Here is a 12,583-nt window from a genome sequence, read left to right on the forward strand (position 1 = left end):
GCCGGGGCTCCAACTGGGATTCTTATGCCGGTCCTTGTGCTTTGCACCTTGTGTGCTTAACCCACTGCGCTACCACCAGGCTCTCTCTCTCTCTCTCTCTCTCTCTCTGTGTGTGTCTCCGTCTCCCTGTACTTAAAAAAAAATTTTTTTATATTTATTTTCCCTTTTGTTGCCCTTCCTGTTTTTTTTTATTGTTGTTGTAATTATTATTGTTGTTGTTGTTGATGTCATCATTGTTGGATAGGACAGAAAGAAATGGAGAGAGGAGGGGAAGACAGAGAGGCGGAGAGAAAGATAGACACCTGCAGACCTGCTTCACCGCTTGTGAAGCTACTCCCCTGCAGGTGGGGAGCCAAGGGCTCAAACCAGGATCTTTACGCTGGTCCTTGCACTTTGCGCCACCTATGCTTAACCCTCTGCACTACCACCCGACTCCCTCTCCCTGTACTTTAAAGGAGAAAAAAAATGACCCCTAGAACTGGTGGAGCTGTGCAGGCGCTTGGATATCGCACCTGCTTCATCATGTGCTTGAGCCAGGTTCAAGCTCAACCATCACTACACTGGAAGAAGCTTTGGTGTCTTTGTCTCTCTGTCCCTCCATCTGAGAAAATGTTGATTTGGAGAGGTGAGGCTTCGGTGACAAACAAAGCAAACAAAGAAATAAAACAGGATGGGGGAGATAGCATACTGCTGGTGCTGATAGCATAATGGGGCTGTTGTTAAATGGTGCGTCCATTCAAGAACACATATCACCTTGTACAAGGACCATGGCTAAAGAAAGCCCCAGCCACCACCTGCGGGGGGAAGCTGCACAGGAGGTGAAGCAGTGCTGCAGGTGTCTCTGCATTCCCCCTCCCCTTCTCAATTTCTCTCTGTCCTATCGAAAAAATCAACAAGTATTATAAAACAAGCAAAAAACCCTTACATAACTGAGGCTTCGAGGTCCCTGGTTCAATCCCTTACACCACCAGGACTGAACAGTGCTGTGGTAAAACAAATAAATAGCTTGTGTTCAGCAGGTATCTTCTGCACTGGGGCCAAGTGGTGGAACACCTGGTTAAGCACACACATTACAGTGCACAAGGACCCAGGTTCAAGCCCCTGGTCCCCACCTGCATGGGGAAAGCTTCACAAGTGGTGAAGCAGGGCTGAAGGTGTCTATCTCTCTTGTCTGCCCTTCCCCCTTCAATTTCTCTCTGTCGCTATCCAATAATAAATTAAAAAAACAAAAGCAACTATCTTCTGCATCCCTGTTCTGTTAAGTGGTGTAGGGTTAGCATGCTTATTGTGTGTTCAAGGAGTTGGAGCACCCACATGTAGAGACAGTGGGAGACATGTAGATGGGGTGTGAGTGTTGGGTGGCTAGGAGAGCCCACAGATGATAATGATAGCAGTAGTAATGGTGGTGCTGCTAATTATCCTTATCTGCTACCTTCCAAATGCTTTTATAAGCACTTCACCACTGTATTTAACCCTGAAGCCACACCACAAAGTGCACACCTCTGTCTGAAGGGAACTAAGGAGAGTTCAAATAATTTGCCCGAGGGACCAGGAGATGGCTCATTCAGTAGAGTGCTTATGTCACCGTGCTCAGGGAGCCACTGCATGGGAGTACCATGTACAGGGGAAGCTTCCCAAGTGGTGGAGTGTTCCTGTGGTCTTTCCCTCTCTCCTTACTTCACTGCCACTTTATATTTTTTTAGATTTATGTATTCACAGGGGCAGGGTGGTGTTACACCTGATAGAGTACACACTACCATGCACAAGGAACTAGGTTCAAACGCCTGGTCCTCGCCTGCAGGGGGTGGGGGAGTGGAGCAATGCAGCAGGTCTGCAGGTGTCTCTCCTGCCTCTCTCTTCCTCTCTCTCTCTCTCTCTATTTTGTTCTCATCTTTGTCAGAGAGGAAGGAAGGGAAAAAGTGGCATCGTAAAGAAGTGAACTCTCTGTGTAGGCACTGAGCCCTAGCAATAACTCTGGTGGCAAAAGAAAAAAAAAATTTTATTTATTTATGAGAAAGAGAGAACCGGCAGATGCAGTGCCAGGGATGAAACTCAGGACCTTGTTATGCTGGAGAGTCCAACACCTTATCTACTTCACAACTTCCCGGTCTTCCTGTTTTATTCCCCATTTTTTAAATTTACGATTAATGGTGGGTTTCAAGATTGTAAGATGACAGTGTTTAAGGGAGTCGGGCGGTAGTTCAGTAGGTTAAGCACAGGTGGCACAAAGCGCAAGGACCTACGTAAGGATCCTGGTTTGAGCCCCCAGCTTCCCACCTACAGGGGAGTCGATTCACAGGCGGTGAAGCAGGTCTGCAGGTGTCTTATCTTTCTCTCCCCCTCTCTGTCTTCCCCTCCTCTCTCCATTTCTCTCTGTCCTGTTCAACAACAACAACATCAATAACAACAAAAAATAACTACAACAATAAAACAAGGGCAACAAAAGGGAATAAATAAATAAATAAATAGGAAAAAAAAATTTAAAGATGACAGTGCACCCAGCACCTAAGTTCTGTGCCCCACCCTCCCACCTCCCAAAGATAACCACCATAGTTCTCACAAGTCAGACACAGTTTGCTTGCTCCTCTTTTTTTTTTTTTTTTTTAATTTTATTTATTTATTGAGAAAGATAGGAGAAGAGAGAGAAAGAACCAGAAATCACTCTGGTACATGTGCTGCTGGGGATTGAACTCTGGACCTCATGCTTGAGAACCCAGTGCTTTATCCACTGTGCTACCTCCCGGACCACACCTATTTTTCTTTCTTCCTATACCTTTCCTTCTTTCTTTTTTTCCCAAATTCAAGTACATCCGATTTCTAGATTCCATGTAGGAGTGAAACCATCCAGTATTTGTTTTTCTTTTTTTACTTTTTGCTTGCAGAGTTATCGCTGGGGCTTGGTGCCTGCAGTAAGAATCCACTGCTCCTGGAGACCATCTTTTTCCATTGTTGTTGTGACTGTTACTGTTACTGTTGTTGCTGCTGCAGTATTGTTGGATAGGACAGAGAGAAATGGAGAGGGGAAGACAGAGAGAAGGAGAGAAAGATAGTCACCTGCAGACCTACTTCACCACTTGTGAAGCAACCCCCCTGCAGGTGGGGAGCCGGGGGATCAAACCAGGATTCTTGTGACAGTCCTTGCGCTTGGCACTATGTGCGCTTAACCCAGTGTGCTACTTCCCGACCCCTGTCTTTCATCTTTTATTTTACTAAGCATGATCACCTCCAGTTCCATCTATTTTGTCACAAAGAACATTATCATCTTTCTGATTGCAGAGTAGTATTTCATGGACTATATATCCCATAACTTCTCTAGCCAGTCATTTGTTGCCAGGTATTTATTACTTTCTATCTAAAGAGAAAACAAAACAATGAAAAATGTCTTCTGGAAGCGGTAGAACCATGCATGTATGAAACCCTAGCAAAGCCTTGACCTCAAACACAAAGTCAATGAAATAATCTTAGTAATGTGCCTCAGGCTATGTAACCATTGTGTGGCAAGACTGGGGTTCCAACTCTTTGCACCCCCACAGGTCACCTGGGCCCTCTTCCTCCCCTCTGACTATCCTCTCCTTTTCCCTGGGACCAGAACGAGGTGCAGAACATCAAGTTCAACAGTTCGGGCCAGTGCGAGGCGCCCTTGGTCAGGACAGACAACCCCAAGAGCTGGTACGAAGACGTGGAGGGCTGCGGGATCCAGTGCCAGAACCCACTCTTCACAGAGGCTGAGCATCAGGACATGCACAGCTACATCGCTGCCTTTGGGGCGGTCACTGGCCTCTGCACGCTCTTCACCCTGGTCAGCCGCCCTCCCTCCAGGGGGAACCCGTGGGCGGGGGCAGTGGGAAGGGATATGGGGATTCCCCGCCTTCCAGGGAAGGTCACCACAAGAGGGGTGGAGGGTTCAGGCCTGGGTGTCAGCATTGGTGAAGGAGCCCTAACATCCCAGGACGCCCCCTTTCTGTCCTCCAGGCCACTTTTGTGGCTGACTGGCGGAACTCCAACCGCTACCCCGCAGTCATCCTCTTCTACGTCAACGCCTGCTTCTTTGTGGGCAGCATCGGCTGGCTGGCGCAGTTCATGGATGGGGCACGTCGCGAGATTGTATGCAGGGCGGACGGTACCATGCGGCTAGGGGAGCCCACGTAGGTGACGGACGCAGGGGCCCAGGGACCAGGGCAAGGGGAGCAAGGCACAGAACAGACAGTGAAGCACCTGGCTGAGGGCACATATTACAGTGCACAAGGATCTGGGTTTGAGCCTACGCTCCCCACCTACAGGGAGGAATCTTCAGAAACAGTGAAACAGGCCTGCAGGTGCCTCTTTCTCCCTTTCTATCTCCCCCTTCTCTCTTAATTTCTCTGTCTTATCAAATAAGGTGAAAGGGGGAAAGAAAAAGACGTCCAGGAGCAGTGGATTTATAATGCAGGCACCAAGCCCCAGCAATAAGCCTACTGGCGATTAAAAAAATTAAGTCTCACTCACAGGCAGAACTTCATAAACAAGAATAGAAAGGGGAAACAAAGTAAAACTTGGACTGGATTTGGTATATTGCACCAAAAGAAAGAACTCTGGGGAAAGAGGGCTGGGAGGAGACTGTGTGTGTGTGTTGGGGGTGGGGGGGGTATCCTGGTGCATGATGGTGGAGAGGAACCCAGAGTGGAGGTGAGAGTATTTTACCTATCACGGTAAAATGAGAACCAATGTGCCAATAACTGTACTGTAAACCTTTAACACCCCCCCCCCAATAAAATGATAAAAGAAAAAAGGGAGGGGGCCTTCAAGACAGATTCAGTGTAGGGCTCAGCCCTGCCTTGATGGGCCCAAGGATTCCTACACTCTGGTCTTGATTTAGTCACATCTTCTAGATTGTCTTCAGATCTGACCAGGCTCCTGGCCTCTAGGGAAATTCAAGATCTTAAAAACCAAGGCTCTGACTGGGTGCTGGCTCACCTGGTTGAGTGCATATTGCCACACACAAGCCCCTGGTCCTCACCTGCAGGGGGAAAGCTTTATGAGTAGTGAAGTAGTAATGCAGTTGTCTTTTTGTCTCTCTCCCTCTGTCTCCCTGTCCCCTCTCAATTTCTCTTTCCTGTGAAATAAATAAATGAAATTAAGAGTAAATAAAAGGAAGAAAAAGAAAGAGGACTGGGCAGTGGAGCACCTGCTTGAATACAGTCATTACAGTGCATAAGGTCCCAGGTTCAAGCCCCTGGTGCCCCCACCAAGTTTCATGAATGATGAAACAGTGCTGTAGGTGTCTCTCTATTTTCCCTTTTCCTCTCAATTCTTCTCTGTCTTTATCAAAAATAAATAACAATACAAAAAAAAAAGAAAGACAAAAGAGGAGGAGGAAGAAGCCAAGGCTCTTGGGGGCAGGGTGGGCAGACCTGGTAGAGGAAATACAGAATAGTTCGCCCCAAATGACCCCTGCCCCACATGTCCCCACAGGTCCAATGAGACCCTATCCTGTGTCATCATCTTCGTCATCGTGTACTATGCCCTGATGGCTGGCGTCGTGTGGTTCGTGGTCCTCACCTATGCCTGGCACACCTCCTTCAAGGCCCTAGGCACCACCTACCAGCCTCTGTCGGGCAAGACCTCCTACTTCCACCTGCTCACATGGTCCCTCCCCTTTGTCCTGACTGTGGCCATCCTCGCTGTGGCCCAGGTACAGCGGCCAGTTGCCGGCAGGGGGCCAGGGACCCAAATGAATGAATTCTGTGAACAGGCCAGTGATGACTCTTTCCCCTCCTGCCCCCTCCTGCTGTAGGTGGATGGGGACTCAGTGAGTGGCATCTGCTTTGTGGGCTACAAGAACTACCGTTACCGCGCCGGCTTCGTGCTGGCCCCCATTGGCTTGGTACTCATCGTGGGTGGCTACTTCCTCATCCGAGGTGAGTTGGGGCTGGGCTGTTCTGTGTGAATGGGAACAACCTGGCTGGGGAGATAGCATAATGGTTCTGCAAGACACTTTCCTGCCTGAGGAACTGAGGTCCCAGGTTCAACCCTCAGAACCACCATAAGCCAGAGCTAAGCAGTGCTCTAGTCTCTCTCTACCTCTCTACCCCCTCTGTCTATATATGTGTGTGTGTATGTGTATATTATATATATGCATATCATTAAAATTCATAATTAAAAACTTAAAATTGTATTTATTATTGGATAGAGACAGGGAAATCAAGATAGAAGGAAGAGAGAGGGAGAGAAAGGGGAAGAGAATCACCTGTAACACTGTTTCGAAACTCATGAAGCTTTCTCCCTGCAGGTGGGGACTGAGGACTGGGGACTTGAGCCTAGGTCCTTGCACTTATTACAGTGTGCACTCGACCACGTGTGCCACTGCCCGGCCCTCCCATAAATAAACAGTTAATTTAACAATTGGAAATGGGCTAATCAGTGATGCACTTGGTTAATTGCACACATTGCTATGTGCAAATTATATTCCAAATTATATTCCTCCATGAGGATAATTTCTCGAACCATCCGTTCCACCCCGGTTCCATGGCTGCCAGTTGTTAGCAACATCGCCCCGCCAGATATTCGTCGGGATGCGGCATCATCTAAGTTCATTTCCCACGTCTACGCTCGACCGGACCTGCCAATATACGCGGGTATCTTCGCCCACCCTGTCCAACGCTTGACGTCTCGTCACCCAATCTGGTCCCCTACGCCTACACTGAACTTCTCTGTTCCAGTCTCTTGGAAACAGAGTTGGCAGTCAGCTGAGGTAAAGAACAAACACCTCATCACAGACCCCTGCAAGCGTCAACCCGGCTTTGACCTAGCACGTTATGATTGGGCCCTCCTCAATCGCTATGGAACAGGCCATGGCCGGTGCGCCTCTATGTTCCATCGCTGGGGAGCCAGAGACGACCCGAACTGCCCCTGCGGCTACAGACAGACTATGACCCACATAGTCAACGACTGCCACCTCTCCAGATTCAAAGGAGGTCTCGAAACTTTACATCAGGCTCAACCTGACGCTGTTGACTGGCTACAGAAGAAGGGCAAACGCTAGAAGAAGAACTATGTGCAAGGACCTGGGTTCAAACCCCCATTCCCCATCTGCAGCGGGGACACTTCATAAGCAGTGAAGCAGGGTTGCAGGTGTCTGTCTCCCTCTCTATCTCCCCCTTTCAATTTAGCTCTGTCCTATCAAAATAAGGTAATGAAAGGAGGGGAAAAGAGAGAGAGAGAGAGAGAGAAAAGAGGGGAAAAAAGAGCACTGAGCCCCAGTGAGCCAGCAGTGAGCCCAGGTGGCAATTAAAAAAAAAAAAAAAGGGAGTCTGGCGGTAATGCAGTGGGTTAAGCGCATGTGGTGCAAAGTGCAAGGACAGGCATAAGAATCCCGCTTCGAACCCCCAGCTCCCCACCTGCAGGGGGGGTCGCTTCACAGGCAGTGAAGCAGGTCTGCAGGTGTCTATCTTTCTCTCCTCCTCCCTGTCTTCCCCTTCTCTCTCCGTTTCTCTCTGCCCTATCTAACAACGGCAACATCAATAACAACAATAATTACAACAATGAAAAACAGCAACAAAAGAGAAAATAAATAATTTTTTTTTTAAATTTAAAAAAAGGAACAGCCCCATAGAAGCATACCCAGCACCCCAGAATCTTGATATGGAGCAGCATTTTTGTGCTGGTTAGAAAAAAATACACCAGGGAGTCGGGCGGTAGCGCAGCGGGTTAAGCGCACGTGGTGCGAAGCGCAGGGACCTGCATAAGAATCCCGGTTCCAGCCCCCAGCACCCCACCTGCAGGGGAGTCGCTTCACAGGCGGTGAAGCAGGTCTGCAGGTGTCTATCTTTCTCTCCTCCTCTCTGTCTTCCCCTCCTCTCTCCATTTCTCTCTGTCCTATCCAACAACGACAACAATAACTACAACAACAATTTTAAAAAAGGGAAAATAAATAAAATAAGATAAAATAAATTTTAAAAAGGAAAGAAAAAGAAAAAATACACCAAAAAAAAAAAAAGAAAGAAAGAAAGAAAAGAAAAAAGTGCACCATACTCCCCAAAGCCTTACACCCATGCTTAGACGTGCTGAGTGGAGCTGGGTCTGGGTTTATGTATCTGTTGGATACAGACAGAAAGAAAGGGGCAGAGAGTAGCAGATAGCATAATGGTTGTGCAGAGACTCTCATGCCTAAGGCTTCAAAGTCCCCAGTTCAATCCCCTGTACCACTGTAAGCCAGAGCTGAGCAGTGCTCTGGTAAAAATAAATAAATAAATAAATAAATAAATAAATAAATAAATAAATAAATAAATAGTGGTCCGGGAGGTGGCACAGTGGCTAAGGCACTAGACTCAAGCAGGAGGTCCTGAGTTCAATCCCCAGCAACACATGTACCAGAGTGATGGCTGGTTCTTTCTTGCCTCCTATCTTTCTCATGAATAAATAAATAAATTCTTAATAAATAAATAAATAAATAAAATTACACACAGAAAGGAAGAGATGGAAGAAGATAGGGAAGGAGCAGGAGAGACACCTGCTTTACCACTTGCAGTGCTTCCTCCCTTCATGTGGGAAGTGGAGGCTTGAACCCAGGTCCTTGCACATTGTAACTTGTATACTCAGTCAAGTGTACCACCACCTGGCCCTGGTTTGATGCATTTAATGCAGTAAACATCCTGAGTGCCTTCAGGACCTTTGGTGGTGAGTGTACCCTGAATTTATAATGTATATATGTCTTCTGCCTACAACATACATACATATTCTCTCTCTCTCTCTCTCTTACCTCCTAGGTTATTGCTGGGCCTTAATGCCGGCACTATGAATCAACAGCTCCTGGCAGCCATTTTTTTCCATTTTATTGGTTAGGACAGAAAGAAATTGAGAGAGGAGGGGGAGAGAGAGGAGAGAGGAGCTGGGTGATGGCATACCTGGTTAAGTGCACATGTTACAGTGCACAAGGACCCAGGTTCGAGTCTCCAGTCCCCATCGGCAGGGGGAAAGCTTCACGAGTGGTGAAGCAGTGCTGCAGGTGTCTGTCTCTCTCCTTCTCTATAACCCCCTTCCTTTTCAATTTCTTTCTTTTCTTTAAATTTTCTTTTAAAATATTTATTTCCTTTTGTTGCCCTTGTTGTTTTATTGTTATTGTTATTGATGTCGTCATTGTTGGATAGGATAGAGAGAAATGGAGAGAGGAGGGGAAGACAGAGAGGGGGAGAGAAAGGCAGACCTGCTTCACCGCCTGTGAAGCGACTGCCCTGCACATGGGGAGCCAGGGGCTAGAACCGGGATCCTTATGCAGGTCCTTGCCCTTTGTGCCACTTGCACTTAACTCGATGCGCTACCACCAGACTCCACCCTCTCAATTTCTGGCTGTGTCTATCCAATAAATAAATAGAGTTTTTTTTTTTTAAATAACATTGAGAATAAGAAAACCATACAAAAGATCAACGAAAGTAAATGTTGGTTCTTCGAAAGAGTAAACAAAAAAGGGAGAAGACCCAAATAAATCGGATACTAAATGAAAGAGGAGATATCACAACAGATACCGCAGAAATTCAACATATCATGCGAGGCTTCTATGAACAACTATATGCCACCAAGCTAGAGAACCTGGAAGAAATGGATGATTTCCTAGATATCTACCAACTTCCAAAACTGAGTAAAGAGGAAGTGGATAACATGAACAGGCCCATCACAGCTAATGAAATTGAAACAGTTATCAAAAATCTCCCCAAAAATAAAAGTCCTGGACCAGATGGTTGTACAAATGAATTCTACAAAACCTTCAAAGAAGAACTACTACCTCTACTTTTAAAAGTCTTCCAGAAGATTGAACACACTGGAATACTCCGTGCCAGCTTCTATGAAGCCAACATCACTCTGATACCAAAAGCAGACAGGGACACAACCAAAAAAGAAAACTACAGACCAATATCTCTGATGAACATAGATGCGAAAATATTGAACAAAATTCTAGCCAACCGGATACAGCAGTATATCAAAAAGATTGTTTCATCATGACCAAGTGGGGTTTATCCCAGGCATGCAAGGTTGATTTAATATACGTAAATCAATCAATGTGATCCACCACATCAACAAAAGCAAGACTAAAAACCATATGGTCATATCAATTGATGCAGAGAAAGCCTTTGACAAAATACAACATCCCTTTATGATCAAGACACTACAAAAAATGGGAATAGATGGAAAATTCCTGAAGATATTGGAGTCTATATATAGCGAACCTATAGCCAACATCATACTCAATGGTGAGAAACTGGAAGCATTTCCCCTCAGATCAGGTACTAGACAGGGCTGCCCACCATTACTATTCAACATAGTGTTGGAAGTTCTTGCCATAGCAATCAGGCAGGAGCAAGGAATTCAAGGCATACAGATTGGAAGAGAAGAAGTCAAACTCTCCTTATTTGCAGATGACATGATAGTATACATGGAAAAACCTAAGGAATCTAGCAAGAAGCTTTTGGAAATCATCAGGCAATACAGTAAGGTGTCAGGCTATAAAATTAACATTCAAAAGTCAGTGGCATTCCTCTATGCAAACACTAAGTTAGAAGAAATTGAAATCCAGAAATCAATTCCTTTTACTATAGCAACAAAAACAATAAAATATCTAGGAGTAAATCTAACCAAAGAAGTGACAGACTTGTATACTGAAAATTATGAGTCACTACTCAAAGAAATTGAAAAAGACACAAAGAAGTGGAAAGATATTCCATGTTCATGGGTTGGAAGAATTAACATCATCAAAATGAGTATATTACCCAGAGCCATCTACAAATTTAATGCTATCCCCATCAAGATCCCAAGCACATTTTTTAGGAGAATAGAAAAAATGCTACAAATGTTTATCTGGAACCAGAAAAGACCTAGAATTGCCAAAACAATCTTGAGAAAAAAGAACAGAAACGGAGGCATCACACTCCCAGATTTCAAACTGTATTATAGGGCCGTTGTCATCAAAACTGCTTGGTACTGGAACATGTATAGACACACTGACCAGTGGAATAGAATTGAGAGCCCAGAAGTAAGCCCCCACACCTATGGACATCTAATCTTTGACAAAGGGGCCCAGACTATTACATGGGGAAAGCAGAGTCTCTTCAACAAATGGTGTTGGAAACAGTGGGTTGAAACATGCAGAAGAATGAAACTGAATCACTGTATTTCACCAAATACAAAAGTAAATTCCAAGTGGATCAAGGACTTGGATGTTAGACCACAAACTAGCAAATACTTAGAGGAAAATATTGGCAGAACTTTTTTCTGCATAAATTTTAAAGACATTTTCAATGAAAATAATCCAATTACAAGGAAAACTAAGGCAAGTATAAACCTATGGGGCTACATCAAATTAAAAAGCTTCTTCACAGCAAAAGAAACCACTACCCAAACCAAGAGACCCCTCACAGAATGGGAGACGATCTTTACATGCCATACATCAGATAAGAGTTTAATAAGCAACATATATAGAGCTTGCCAGACTCAACAACAAGACAACAAATAACCCCATCCAAAAATGGGGGGAGGACTTGGACAGAATATTCACCACAGAAGAGATCCAAAAGGCTGAGAAACACATGAAAAAATGCTCCAAGTCTCTGATTGTCAGAGAAATGCAAATCAAGACAACAATGAGATATCACTTCACTCCTGTGAGAACGTCATACATCAGAAAAGGTAACAGCAGCAAATGCTGGAGAGGGTGTGGGGTCAAAGGAACCCTCCTGTACTGCTGGTGGGAATGTCAATTGGTCCAACCTCTGTGGAGAACAGTCTGGAGAACTCTCAGAAGGCTAGAAATGGACCTACCCTATGATCCTGCAATTCCTTTCCTGGGGATATAGCCTAAGGAACCCGACACATCCATCCAAAAAGATCTGTGTACACATATGCTCTTGGCAACACAATTTGTAATAGCCAAAACCTGGAAGCAACCCAGGTGTCCAACAACAGATGAGTGGCTGAGCAAGTTGTGGTATATATACACAATGGAATACTACTCAGCTGTAAACAATGGTGACTTCACTGTTTTCAGCTGATCTTGGATGGACTTTGAAAAATTCATGTTAAGTGAAATAAGTCAGAAACAGAAGGATGAATATGGGATGATCTAACTCTCAGGCAGAATTTGAAAAATAAGAGCAGAAAAGAAAACAGAAGTAGAACCCGAAATGGAATTGGCATATTGCACCAAAGTAAAAGACTCTGGGGTGAGTGGGTGGGGAGAATACAGGTCCATGAAGGATGATAAATGACATAGTGGGGGTTGTATTGTTAAATGGGAAACTGGGGAATGTTATGCATGTACAAACTATTGTATTTACTGTTGAATGTAAAACATTAATTCCCCAATAAAGAAATTTAAAAAAAAAGGGGTAACAAAAGGGGAAATAAATAAAGGAAAATAGTTGTGGTTAAAAAAAAAAAAATTAAGTGAGACACCTGCAGACCTACTTTACCGCTCCTAAAATGCCTCCCGCTATCCCCCCTCTGGTGGGGAGCAGGGGCTCAAACCTGGATCCTTGTTAGGGTCCTTGTGCTTAGTACTATGTGTGCTTAACCAGGTGTACTACCACCCAGCCCCGCTCCCCATATTTGCTCTCTA

The 12,583-nt window shown here is 45.2% G+C and overlaps 1 protein-coding gene across 2 annotated transcripts in view; it reads left to right on the top strand.

Moving 5' to 3' along the window:
- SMO (smoothened, frizzled class receptor) overlaps positions 1 to 12,583 on the top strand; it is a 42,885-nt gene that overhangs the window by 18,747 nt on the left and 11,555 nt on the right. For both annotated transcript variants that reach the window (XM_007524191.3, XM_060196542.1), the window contains exons 3-6: positions 3,590 to 3,799; positions 3,973 to 4,145; positions 5,452 to 5,671; positions 5,774 to 5,897. In XM_007524191.3, the coding sequence (XP_007524253.1) occupies positions 3,590 to 3,799; positions 3,973 to 4,145; positions 5,452 to 5,671; positions 5,774 to 5,897 (727 nt within the window). The remainder of the gene's footprint in view (positions 1 to 3,589; positions 3,800 to 3,972; positions 4,146 to 5,451; positions 5,672 to 5,773; positions 5,898 to 12,583) is intronic.

Source organism: Erinaceus europaeus, chromosome 8 (assembly GCF_950295315.1).
Source record: "Erinaceus europaeus chromosome 8, mEriEur2.1, whole genome shotgun sequence".
Classification (NCBI taxonomy): domain Eukaryota; kingdom Metazoa; phylum Chordata; class Mammalia; order Eulipotyphla; family Erinaceidae; genus Erinaceus; species Erinaceus europaeus.